The 13,656-nt window shown below is 40.6% G+C and overlaps 1 protein-coding gene across 6 annotated transcripts in view; it reads right to left on the reverse strand.

The window, feature by feature from the left end:
- Positions 1-7,156: 7,156 nt before the first annotated feature.
- The window catches only part of RALA (RAS like proto-oncogene A), an 83,855-nt gene continuing 77,355 nt past the window's right edge, over positions 7,157-13,656 (reverse strand). For all 6 annotated transcript variants that reach the window (XM_055293365.2, XM_063609646.1, XM_063609645.1 and 3 more), the window contains one exon: positions 7,157-9,161. In XM_055293365.2, coding sequence (XP_055149340.1) covers positions 9,039-9,161 — 123 coding nt within the window. In that variant the 3' untranslated portion in view covers positions 7,157-9,038. The remainder of the gene's footprint in view (positions 9,162-13,656) is intronic.

A 13,656-nucleotide genomic window follows, 5' to 3' on the forward strand; every position in this document is an offset into this window, starting at 1 on the left:
CTACCCTAAATAGAAGTTCTTTTTGAGGGCTCCACCCCTGTAGCAGGCTTCTGCCTGGACACCCAGGCTTTTCCATACTGAAATCTAGGCAGAGGCTCCCAAGCCTCCTTCACTTTTGCATTCTGTGTGCCTGCAGGCTTAACACCAAGTGGAAGTCATCAAGGCTTAAGGCTTACATTCTCCCAAGTGGCAGCTCAAGCTGTACCTGGGCCCCTTTGTGCCCTGGCTGGAGTGGAATGGCCAGGATGCAGGGAGCAATGTTCCAAGCTATGTAGGACAGCAGGGCCCTGGGTCTGGCCCATGAAACCATTCTTTCCTCCTTGGCCTCTGGGCCTATCATGGGAGGGGCTGCCACAAAGTTCTCTGAAATGCGTTTGAGGCCTTTTCCCCATTGTTTTGGTTATCAGCACTTTCCTCCCTTTTAGTTACGCAAATTTCTCTAGCAAATGGTTGCTCCACAACCTGCTTGAATTCCTCTCCTAAAAAAGCTTTTTCTTCCTTTGCCACATGGCCAGGCTGCAAATTTTCCAAATTTTTATGCTCTGCTTCCCTTTTAAATATAAATTCCAGCTGCTCATGCCTGTAATTCCAATCCTTTGGGGGGCCGAAGCAGATGGATCTCTTGAGTCTAGGAGTTTGCAACCAGCCTGGGCACCACAGCAAAACCCTGTATCTACTAAAAACAAAAACAACAAACGTTAGTGGGGTGTGGTGGTGCATGCCTGTAGTCCCAACTAGTCAGCAGGTGAAGGCAGGAGAATTGCTTGAACTCAGGAGGCAGAGGTTGCAGTGAGCCAAGATCATGCCATTGCACTCCAGCCTGGGTGACAGAGTGAGATCTTGTCTCAAAAAAATTAATAAGGTTTATTAAAAAATGAATATAAATTCCACCTTTAAGTCATTTCTTTGCTCCTGCATTTGAGCATAGGCTGTTAGAAGCAGCCAGGCCATGTCTTGAATGCTTTTCTGCTTAGAAATTTCTTCACCAGATACCCTAAATCAATCATCACACCTTAGTTCAAACTTCCAAAGATCCTCAGAGCATGGACACAATGTAGCCAAGCTCTTTGCTAAGGTGTAACATGCATGACCTTTCCTCCAGTTCCCAATAAGTTTGCCATTTCCATCTAAGACCTCAGAAGCCTAGACTTCATTTTCCACATCACTATCACCATTTTGGTCACAACCATTTAACCCATCTCTAAGAAGTTCCAAACTTTCCCTCATCTTCCTGTTTTCTGAGCCCTCCAAACTCTTCCAACCTTGGCCCATTACCCAATTCTAAAGTTGCTCCCACATTTTCAGGTCTCCTTATAGCAATACCCCCTCCTGGTACCAATTTTCTGTATTAGTCTGTTCTTGCATTGTTATAAAGAAATACCTGAAACTAAGTAATCTATAAAGAAAAGAGGTTTAATTGGCTCATGGTTCTGCAGGCTATACAGGAAGCAAGGTGTCAACATCAGCTCAGCTTCTTGGGAGGCCTCAGGAAGCTTACAATCATGGCAGAAAAGGGGGCGGACATGTCAGATGGTGAAAGCGGGAGCAAGTGAGATGGAAGGGGAGGTACCACACACTTTTTAATGACCAGATTTCATGAGAACTCACCATCATGAAGACAGCACCAAGCCATGAGGGATCCACCTCCCGCCATGAACCAAACACCTCCCACTAGGGCCCACCTCCAGCATTGGGGATTTCAATTCAACATGAGATTTGAGTGGGGACAAAAATCCAAAATACATCACCTGCTGAGCCCTGCATACCCTGACAATCACTAGCTGTCCTTTTAAGGCTTATTTGTCATGATAACTTGTCAGAAGGTTTGTGGCTTCTCTGTTGGAAATGGTTATTGACCTTTGAATAAGGACAGTGCTTCATCTGAAGCCTCCTCCCAGCAGTGGAGCAAACTCACAAAGCAGTTGCCAATTTCCTGGAATCTAATGTTTCCTTCTCTCTTTGGCAGATATGCAGTGGGACAGGGGGATTACCTGGATATGCTACTGGCCATCCTTTTCACCAGAGGCTGCAGCTGCTGCTCAGCATTTTCCTGTTTTCCTTTTTCTATTGTTTAAAAATCCTGTGTTGATACAAGGTCTTGATGTTGATGTGTCTCACAATAAATACAACTGTGACATAGGCTTCACAATGTGTTTTGCTGATTTCATCATGTATTATCATTCTCATTTACTATCACTTTCCTGAGACAGTATTTTCTTTCTGGGACTGTGGGAGTGTGATGTGCTGGGGGCAGGATAAGACAGACACAAGATGTGATGTGATATGCAGATGTCTGTGCCCCTTCACCTCCATGCTCCACGTATGCTATTGGCCCTCTCAATATGCAAGCTGACCCCCAAAATACAGAATCAAGGTGAAGGCAGGCTGCTTTAGTTTAGTGGTTTGAATCAGTGAACCACCTCATAATTCCCAAAATGCAGCCTCGCTCACATCCAATGCAATGGTCCCTGAAAATCAAACCCCACAAACTCTTGGAGCCGGTATCTCAGGTGGCTCTAAAAAAATCTTTGAGAATGAAATTCTTCATCAGCGCTTAACCATGTGCTCTCCATATATCAAGGGTCAAAACGTTGAATGATTCCATCTCTCCAATGTCTCAGTCAATGAGTAAAAGTGTATTGAAGTCCTCTTCTAAGTCAGAACTTTCATATCAGGGGCCAAAGAGAATATTCATCCCCACATTAATAGTCTCTCGAGTTTGCCTCTCCCCCAGTGCTCCAGGCCTTCAGTGAGGCTGAGAGAGGAGCTTTCTCTGTAACTAGTCAGGTATCTCTGACCTGTCCTTCTTTCTAGGGTCCTTATGCTCCATATCCCCATCTTCCTGGCAGGAACTCCAGATATTGATGAAAGATACTAGAGTGGGGTAGAAAGAACATGAAAGACTCAGCCAGCAGTGCAAGGTTAAGTCTTTCTAGCTGTGACCTTGCACAGGCTACCTGGTCTCTGCAGACTTCACTTCTTTGTTCCCATGACTTGCCATCTGAGGGTACTTTCAGTGCTAAGACTCAGTGAATACAAAGGTGTGGCAACCTGAATCTGTGGTTCCTTAAACTAGAGTCTCCCAGTTTCTTCTTTCCGACATAAAACATGGACTTCAGGGGTACTGTCAATGGTTTAATTGGTGCCAAGCAGAATGTCACACAGAAACTGCTTTTACAGAGAATAGGGGGCCAGCCACAGAGAGAACTTTTCTCTGCATTCAAAATATATATACCCTGCCGGGCGTGGTGGCTCACGCTTGTAATCCCAGCACTTTGGGAGGCCGAGGCGGGCGGATCACGAAGTCAGGAGATCGAGACCACGGTGAAACCCCGTCTCTACTAAAAATACAAAAAAAAAATTAGCCGGGCGTGGTGGCGGGCGCCTGTAGTCCCAGCTACTCGGGAGGCTGAGGCAGGAGAATGGCGTGAACCCGGGAGGCGGAGCTTGCAGTGAGCTGAGATTGCGCCACTGCACTCCAGCCTGGGCGACAGAGTGAGACTCCATCTCAAAAAAAAAAAAAAAAAAAAAAAAAAAAAAAATATATATATATATATATATATATATATATATATATATACCCTGTACTAAAAATAGCTTATTCTTTGTAAAATCCTCACAATAACCCTAGGAATTAGGCACTGACTAGGAGTTTCACAGTGAAGAACCTGGGGTTCAAGGAAGTTCCTCAAGGCAAATGAGAAAGGATAGAGGCCAAATTTGAATTTCAGTTCATCACACTCTGGGAACTCTCAGACTATTGTGCTGTCTCCGTTTAAAGCACCCTCAGCCCCCACCCAGAACTTGGAAAGGTAAATGGGAAGGGCTTGAAATTAGTAGACTGATGACTCGGCTGGATGTGGTGGCTTACGCCTCTAGTCTCAGCTACTCAGGAGGCTGAAGTAGGAGGATCACTAGAGTCCAGGAGGTCGACGCTGCAGTGAGGTATGATCATGCCACTGCACTCCAGCCTGGGCAATAGAATGAGACCCCGTCTCTAAAAAAAAAGACAAAGATGACAGATGCTTTTTTTTTTTTTCCATGGGGTCTCATTTCGTTGCCCAGGCTAGTCTCGAACTCCTAGGCTCAAGCAATCTTTCCACCTCACCCTCCATAGGCATGAGCCACCATGACTTTCTTTTTCTTTTTCCTTTTTTAATTGAAGCTCTGCATTCTAATTTTGGTTCTTATGTTACTTCTGTGATCCTGTGCAAATTATCTTTCTTCTGATCTGTAAACTGAGGGAATGGCTTCTAAGGTGACTTTTAGGCCAACTTCTAGGATTCTAGGGAAACCATCTAAATATCTACCCATTGAATCCATTGAATCTGGCATTCTTTTTGTTGTTGTTGTTGTTGTTTTTTGAGATGGAGTCTCCCTCTGTCACCCAGGCTGGAGTGCAGTGGCGCAATCTCCGCTTGCAGCCAACCTCCACCTCCCAGGTTCAAGCAATTCTCTTGCCTCAGGCTCCCAAGTAGCTGGGATTACAGGTGTGTACCACCGTGCCCGACTAATTTTTGTAATTTTAGTAGAGACAGGGTTTCACCATGTTGGCTAGGCTGGTCTCAAACTCCTGACTTCCAGTGATCCACCCGCTTTGGCCTCCCAAAGTGCTGGGATTACAGGTGGGAGCCACCGTGCCCAGCCGAATCTGGCATTCTTTACAAAGACCAGTCCATAACAGATAAAAGAGCTGGCATGTGATGATGCAGCTCTCAGGGCTATAACCTGAAATCCACTTCACATCCTTCATAGACCAGTTACCTGTCAGCAGAGGCTCAGAAGTTAGCTCTAATACCTGCTTCCAATTCAACAAGCCCCAAAACTGTCTTTAGGAGTATTTTCTAAGTACTATATGCTTGCAAGCACCTAAATGCTTTTCTGTTTATTTTCCTTGGGGCTTTTGATGAAAGCAATCTTTGATCAGATATCTGACAGTTTTTCTATCAGATTAGCCTTGCAAGTTTTCATGTGTCTCATATCCTCTCTTAAACAGATATTAACTGTTCCTCCACCCTGTCCCCATCCCCATCAGTGGTGTCTGGGTCCTGATTGAGAATAGATGACCAAACCTCACTTCCTGTCCATTTGCCGTGCACCCACAGGCATTGTCTACAGTAGCTGTATGCAGAACTGCTAGAGGACTGAAATGATTTTGCAGTTAAAAAAATATGGGAGGAAAGCTCTGGGCTGCCAAAGGAATGCTGCCTCTTTACTGATGTTATGGAAAAAGCAGAGTCAGGCCTGGCTCCACAGCTGAGCTCTGCACAAGGTTTTGCTTCTTGGCTCTTGATCCTCTTGGCAACCAGGCTGCAAGCACAAGAAGCCTCTTTCCCATTCACACAGCAACATCTGCAAGCTTTCAGTCATTCAAGAGGCTGCAGCCCTGGGGAAATCTCGGGTGTTTCCCACTTTAGTATAGGCGATAAGTAACTGTAATCTGAGCTCCATTCTGTTGCTTCTCCACGGTGCAGTGATTAATAAGAGCACGACTCAGAGGCAGACTACTTTGCTTCCAATCTCAATAATGACCAGTTCTGTGGCCTTGGGGAAGTTATTCAAATTCTCTATGCCTCAGTTCCAACATCTGCAAAATAAGAGTTAATGGCACTATCTACCTCACTGGGTTAAGTATTAAATTAAGATATATAAAAATACGGTATCTTGCATGTCAGATGTACTGTTTGCTAATATTATATGGATTGACGATCATTAAGAAATAGGCGGCCTAGTTGAGCATAAGGAGAATGAGACAACTTCTCATCTTTTTGAAACTTCCTCTCCTTATACATGGGGTACTTTCTTCAGTATGAATCTCTGCAATTGTCCCTTACACCTGTTTGTCCTTCACCTGCATATTCCCAGCTGAACCCAGAGCAGGCAGTCCATCAAAATCTATTGAATACTAAAGGCACAAAGACCTCTACTGACCTGCCATTCTTGACTTCAGACACCAAAGGAGGCTTTTTTTTTTTTTTTAAATACAGATAGGGTCTCACTTTGTCCCAGATGGCTAAAGTGGCTTGTTCATAGCTCACTGCTGCCTCGAAATCCTGGGCTCAGTGGATCCTCCTGCCTCAGCCTCCCTGGTAGCTGGGATTACAGGTGCACGTCACTGTGCCTGGCTAATATTTTGATTTTTTTGTAGAGATGAGGTCTCACCATGTTGCCCAGGCTAGTCTTCAACTCTTGGGCTCAAGCAGTCTGCCCACTATGGCCTCCCAGAGTGCTGGGATTACAGACTTCGCCTAAAGGAGACTTCTGACACTGGATTACTCTGAAACCTCTACAGAAATTTTAGTAAATGCTTTGATAGCTTAAGGTAGTAATATAAAGTTGCCAAATTTTTACGTTCTTCTCACAAAATTTTGAGACATGACTTTCTAACTCATTCAGGTGAGCAAGACCATGCCCGGCTAATTTTTTAATTTTTTTGTAAACTGGGCTATGTTGTCCAGGCTGGTCTCGAACTCTTGGGCTCAGGCAAACCTCCTGCCTTGGCCTCTCAAAGTGCTGGGATTATGAGAGGCATAGTATTTAACATCATATTCCATACTGGTGTTAAGAATGTGTACAGATTTAAAATTGTACACACAGATTTAAAATTATGCCAATTATAACTTAAATGTGCTCATTCTAGCGCTGCTTATGAGTTACGAAATTAAAATGAACTGGATTTTGAAAGGTTGTGCTCAGTATTGGGCCAGATTGTTTCTAACTTGCAGGCTATTTGATAGTCAATAGGCCACGCTTCCCTCCAGACATCAAACGTTGGCCTGAAGCTTGGAGAAATGGTATAGGGTGTCACTCTTCCCACAATTTGGAAATTGTCTCTGGGGATCATTCTGATTAGAAAATGAATATAAAGCTGTTACCTATTCATTCTACAGTTTGGAGCATTCTAAAAGTAATGTACACATTTGTCATTTCATGACGGCATAGAATATCTTCAATGTAGTTGTACACGAGTCCTTCCATTTCTGAGCCTTGATTAAATCTGAGCAATGCTGACACTGTTATTTAGGAAATCTGGCATTACACAAAAGAAGTCTCCAAACTGACAGCTCAAAAGATTTAGTTGTTTGGTAAAGATGCCTCATTTGATACATCTGAATGTTACATGTTATATTGTAAACATCAAGTAACACCACAAACATTTTAAAAAAGGAAGTTTATTGGTCTTTAAATGGCTCAAATTGCAAATAAACAAATCGGGTAGTGGCATCAGCCTAAGACACGTGATGCATCTTTGTCAGTTGGCTTCATAGCACCTCAGTACCCAGGAGAGGAAAGGTCTCAAAGCAAAGTCACAATGTTAGTGGTTAGGACCCCTGGTTAAATAAGACTGTAATGAGTACACATGGAGATTGCTGGGCCCGCTGGCCAGTGTTACATTGGTAACTTGAATTCCGCACATGGCATAGCCTATGAGAAATACGAAACGAAAGATGTACATCTCAAACCCTTTAAGGACAAATATTTAACATGAGAAGCTGGATGTAAATATCTAAAGAGTGAGTTCCTAAAAAGCCTATTTTTAACTTTACGTACACACCTGTTACTTGGAATGCCTGAACACATCTTTGACCTGTTCAAATTAGGACTGAGAAAAAAGAAAAAAATACTTTGTTGAATCAACTCTCCTAGCCCCACTGCAAAGAGGAAGAAAAAAAAATCTGACAGTGGCATATTTCCCACTGAAATTATGTCCCCAAGTAGCATGCTAGATTCTTCCAGCAGGAACACCACACAATGGTGACACAGCCTAATGTGTGGTCAGTGTGTGCCACACGTTTTCTGCACTATACCCAGGTTTGATGGCTTGATGTTAACTTCTGAAAATGTAGCTACAGTGTTCTTCATTATAAACATAAACAGAAAAGAATTACTCCTAATAATTCCTGTATCAAACTGTAACTTCATGAGTATAAATTTAGTAATGAACAGATGGCAAGCATGAATATTTTCCCGAAGTGTTCTAGTGCAAAATGCATTAGCATTACTGACATTTTCTTCCTGTGCCCTGCTCCCAGATTAAAAACTTAACACTTACATGCTCACCACTAGCAGAAAGTGATTTCCAGGGACCAGCATCTCAGAGAAAAGGAGGGTTCATTCAAAAATAACTGGTGCTGAATCCTCGCAGTCGAAAATTATCTTGCAAGTATATGCTGGCCCTTCATTTAAAATGAACTTGCAGTTTATTAAAAGCGATCAAAGAGCTCTGGAATCTTATTTTCAAGAACCAGAGTATGGCACATATTTTAAATTTGGACAGACTCCTGGCAGACAGTTACTTCTCAAGAATTTTCTATACAAAAGCTGTACTCCATGCCGGGCATGTATTTTCTCACCAGGACACATGGGGCAGCGGACCCCTGGTGTCAGTAAGAAACACCTAGAATGATATAACCAGATATTTTTCAGTTTCTAAATTAAGGCATATTCAAAAAATTCCATGTACAAGTTTACACCACTTTTCTAAGTTACTCACCAGGTAATTAAAGCAGATTCACAGATGAATTACTCTCAGTTTAACTATATGCAACAACCATGCCAATAACTTTTCTTCTAAATTTTGCATAATAATGGTTAAAAAAGGTGGTACAGTTTAACTATCATGTTCACAATTGTCATTTTTCAAGGCAGTAGAAGACCAAGACATTTTAAAATGATATAAAATTTAAGCTTTATAATAAACACCAGAGGAAGTCACCTTTCCTCCCACTCCCCACCCCCATCTCACCTCTTTAATTTCAAGAAAGACTGCCCGCGAAACACAAGCTTACACGCTACATTCAGGACCATGATAAATGTAGGCAATTATGAAATAAGTTGAACTTTGCTTCTTGGTGAAGCCACATTAATTTCTTTTTAAAGTAAATTTGACTTTCATTGCAGTTCCAATTCATGCTTTTAGTGATATACAACAATTTCCAAAATGTTAAAGTAATTTCAGTCAATTAAGCCTTCAATGGCAATGCTTATAAATTATATTTATTAGTATGGTCAAGATAAGAAAGGAGTTTGGGCTTTGATTATAAAATGCAGCATCTTTCTCTGATTCTCTTGGCTAAACTTTTCCTCTTCTTTTTTCCATTCTTTTCTTTGCTGTCTTCCATCTTTCTCGCTCGAATTTCTCTCATTAAATCAAAAAATACCTAGAAAGAAAAAAAATAGGATAAATAAAGCAAACAGGTATATGAACTTAGTACTTCTCCAAATTACAGCAGTAAACTTTGGGGATAACAGAAGTATAAATATTTAAGAGCTCTTGTTTGGGAGTACAGAGCGGAAAGCATAAAACTAAAGCCTGATTTTCCTAGTATCTTGAAAAAAGGAGGAAACTAGGAAGTTTTCTGAATTACACTTTATGGTAAAAATGTTCATATGTAATAAAACCTGATCTTTCTGTTCCAGTTTTCGAGACAAAAGTTTAAAAAGTGCTATAAGGTGACGACAGCCCCAAAGATAAAACTCAATGGATTATATTTAAGTACTTTATAATCAATAAATGTATTTTATTAATTTATATTTAATATATGCTTAAATTTATATTTAATAATTTGATTATATTTCATAACTTGGTTTCCTCAGCTCCATTTTTAGAAATGAAGCTGAGGAAGATGGGTGTATGCTTTATCATCTTGATACCAGACACTATGAAACAACTGTCTGTTACTCTATATTTGAGAATTTATCAGTTTTTGTCTGATGTCTAGGAACCGGTAAATAATGAGATATTAGCATAGTAACTAAGAAAATTACGAGTATAACAATTCCAAGTTAAATTTCAATAAGAAATTCCTCTGTTCTGTAACATAGAAGGGTCTGGAAGGCTACACACTCACACTCCCACTCCACATAAACGGCTGAGAGTACATGATAAAAGGAGGAATAACTTTTATGATCCTTTTTGAATTATGGATTTAAAAAATAAGTTTTTACCTATAGAATTAAAAAACTCAGACTAAAGATAAGCAAGAAATATGAAAGCGACAATGAGTGCTGAGAGTAAAGAAGTGTGTGTATGTCATGACTGATGTGGCCTTTCCTAAAGCGTCTGAAAAAAGCAAGGCGCAGAATAGCAGATAGAGCGTAGGCTACCTGTGTGCGTGTGTGTAGGGCAAGAGTATACATGTATTTGTTCGCCCTTGCACAAAGAACAATGAAATAATAAACGAAACCCTAATAATCAATTTTATTTTCAAGAAGGGAGGAGGGTACAAGGAAGACTGAGGCATCTCTGAGTATATCTTGTTATAGAATTTCTACTTTAGAGACATAGGTGTTTTATGTATTCAAAAATAAAATTAGGCCAGGCGCGGTGACTCACACCTGTAATCTCAGCACTCTGGGAGGCTGAGGCGGGCAGATCACCTGAGGTCAGGAGTTCTAGACTACCCTGGCCAACATGGTGAAACCCCGTCGCTACTAAAAATACAAAAATTAGCTGGGTGTGGTGGCGGGCACTTGTAATCCCAGCTACTGGGGAGGTTGAGGCACAAGAATTGCTTGAACCCAGGAGGTGGAGGTTGCACTGAGCTGAGATTGTGCCACTGCACTCCAGCCTGGGCGACAGAGCAAGACTCAGTCTCAAAAAAAAAGAAATAAAAATAAAAATAAAAAATAAAACAAAATAGCAAATCCTAAAAATTGAAAATCAAATTAAAATAAGTTAAGACTGGCCGGGCGTGGTGGCTCATGCCTGTAATCCCAGCACTTTGGGAGGCTGAGGTGGGCGGATCACCTGAGGTTAGGAGTTCAAGACCAGCCTGGCCAACATAGAGAAACCCTATCTCTACTAAAAATACAAACATTAGCCAGGTGTGGTGGTGTATGTCTGTAATCCCAGCTACTGGAGAGGCTGAGGCAGATCACTTGAATTCAGGAGGCGGAGGTTGCGGTGAGCTGAGATTGTGCCGCTGAACTCCAGCCTGGGCAACAGAGTGAGACTCCATTTCAAAAAACAAACAAACAAAAAGACACAAACAAGTAAGACTGACTATATTCCAAGATGGTGACATAGTCATACAGAGGAATTATTTCAAAGGTCTATAAGACATAGCATAGAAAGTATCTATTTTAGAATAGATGCTAAGGATAAAAATAGAAACAAAATTCCAACAAAACAAAAGAAAGACAAATCTTAAACTTTTTTTTTTTTTGAGACAGTCTCTGTTGCCCAGGCTGGAGTGTGATGGCATGATCTCAGCTCACTGCAACCTCCGCCTCCCGGGTTCAAGAGATTCTCCTGGCTTAGCCTCCCAAGTAGCTGGGATTACAGACATGCACCACCATGTCTGGCTAATTTTTGTATTTTTAGTAGAGACGGGGTTTTGCCATGTTGTCCGGGCTGGTCTTGAACTGCTGACCTCAGGTGATCTACCTGCCTCAGCCTCCGAATGTTCTGGGATTACAGATGTGAACCACAACACCCAGCCAAACTTCATTTTGTAGTTTGTTTGTGACAGCAATGTTGCTCTTTTGGAACTGTTTTATTAATGCAAAGGAGGAATTATGTTAATGTAATTTAGGAACCAAGATTTTCAGTGTAAGAGAAAAGATACAAGTACAAAATCAAAGATGTAAACATTTGTAATGTTAAATTTGAATTGGAAATAACAACATGATCACATTTTTTTTCTTTTAGTAATACCTATTTCCTAGCACTATTCACTGAAAAATGACAACACAATAGCAACAAAATTATGTAACTATGCTGTGGCTGCTAAATATCATTCCTCCTAAACAGAACCTGAGTTCCTTAGATGAATGGCTGATTCCTGATCTGCAGCAAGAAGCATAAAATTTAAGTCAGAAAGCAAGGAAACTATCAAAGATGAATGGGCTGAGTCAAACAGACATAGGACCAACATGAAGGAGCATAAATGGTTAAAGGGAAAAAAGCATAAAACACACACACACACCAAGTATGCAACAGAACGGAACACAATGATGACATAAAAGCCATGAGTTCTTGCCCCCACTGGTTGTGATTCTATTTCCCCAGAGACTAGGAATTTCAGAAGACCTCTGTTTCAAGTCTCTGGCTAACTAGCTAGGACAGGAGGTCTCGATTCTAACTAATTGTAATTATTGGAATACTCCCAGTATTGCTTTCTAATGCAGATAAATCACTATGAAAAGGAAACTAGATGAAGGTTTAATTTCTGATTTTATTTTCAATTGAATTTTGTCTGTTTAATTGACACATATTCACAGAGTACACAGTGATGTTTTGATACATATAAGGTACAGTGACTAAGACCAGGGTAATTAGCATATCCATCATCTCAATCATTTATTATTTGTGTTGGGAACATTCAATATCCTCCTTTCAGGTATTTGAAACTATACATTATTGTTAAGTATAGTCATCTACAACAGTATAGTACACCAGAGCTCATTCCTCATATCTAGCTGTAATTCTGTATAATTTAACAAATCTCTACCTATCCCTCCCATTCCAGCCTCTAGTATTCTCCGTTCTATTTTTTACTTCTATGAGATCAACTTTTTCTAAGCTTTTACATATGAATGAGAACATGCAGTGTTTAACTGCCTGTTCCTGGCTTATTTCACTTAATTGTCTCCAGTTCTATCCATATTGCCACGAATGACAGGATTTCATCCTTTTCAATGATTGAATAGTACTCTATAGTGTATATATATCACATTTTCTTTATCCATTCATCTGTTGTTGGCACTTGGGTTGGTTCCGTATCTTGGCTATTGTGAACAGTGCTGTAACAAACAAATGTCATTAATAGGAAAATGGCTGAATTATGGAAAAGTCTAACCATGGAATACTTTGTGGTTTTAAAAAGAATGTGGATGCATCTATATGCAGTGACATGGAAGAGCTGTAAGATTTGTCATAAAATTTAAAAAGCACACTACAGAAATATGCTGTATATATACAGATACAAAATATATTACGTGTGTGTATATATATATACACAAATCCTATTAATACAGGGAGGAAAAAACAAGCAAACGCAAACTTTCCCTTAGAGAGATATGTATGCCTCCTTTTAACGTCTGGAAAGACACACCCGTGTTAGCACTGGTTACTGAAAGGGAGGGGAAAGGAGTGAACTATGGGAGAAATGTGACTCATTTTTCCTCCTTATGTTTTTATATTATGAATTTTTCTTTATATAAGCATGTATCCATGTATTACTTGTAAAATGAAAAAACCCAAATGTGATATTTTCCAAAAAATACAGTGTATTTCTACCAAAATTATTCCCTCAACATAAAACTGATTCTCTTGACATAATAAATCACACTGCCCCTTTGGACACCTGTTAATATTTGCTCAACTTCTCTCTGTTCTGCCAAAATGTTCCTTAAAAATCAAGAACAACCTTGGAGTCGTGAATTAAGAACCAGAGCATTTAGCTAGAAGGATACTAACAAGGTCATTGAATGAATCCAATGAGTACACAAGTAGGATTGCCCAGATGTTCCTCTAGCCTCGGAGTGATTCCTCTGCGACAAGCATGGCTTCCTGAGACAAGCTATGCCCCAGCTCTGGTGGCTATGATACTTTTTCATGAGTAGATTTAAAATCTGCATCTTTGAAACTTCCACCTAATGGTCTATTTGGACTCCAGATGAGGATAACGCATGAGCCAATGATCTTATGGA

This window comes from Symphalangus syndactylus, chromosome 9 (genome assembly GCF_028878055.3).
Source record: "Symphalangus syndactylus isolate Jambi chromosome 9, NHGRI_mSymSyn1-v2.1_pri, whole genome shotgun sequence".
NCBI lineage: Eukaryota > Metazoa > Chordata > Mammalia > Primates > Hylobatidae > Symphalangus > Symphalangus syndactylus.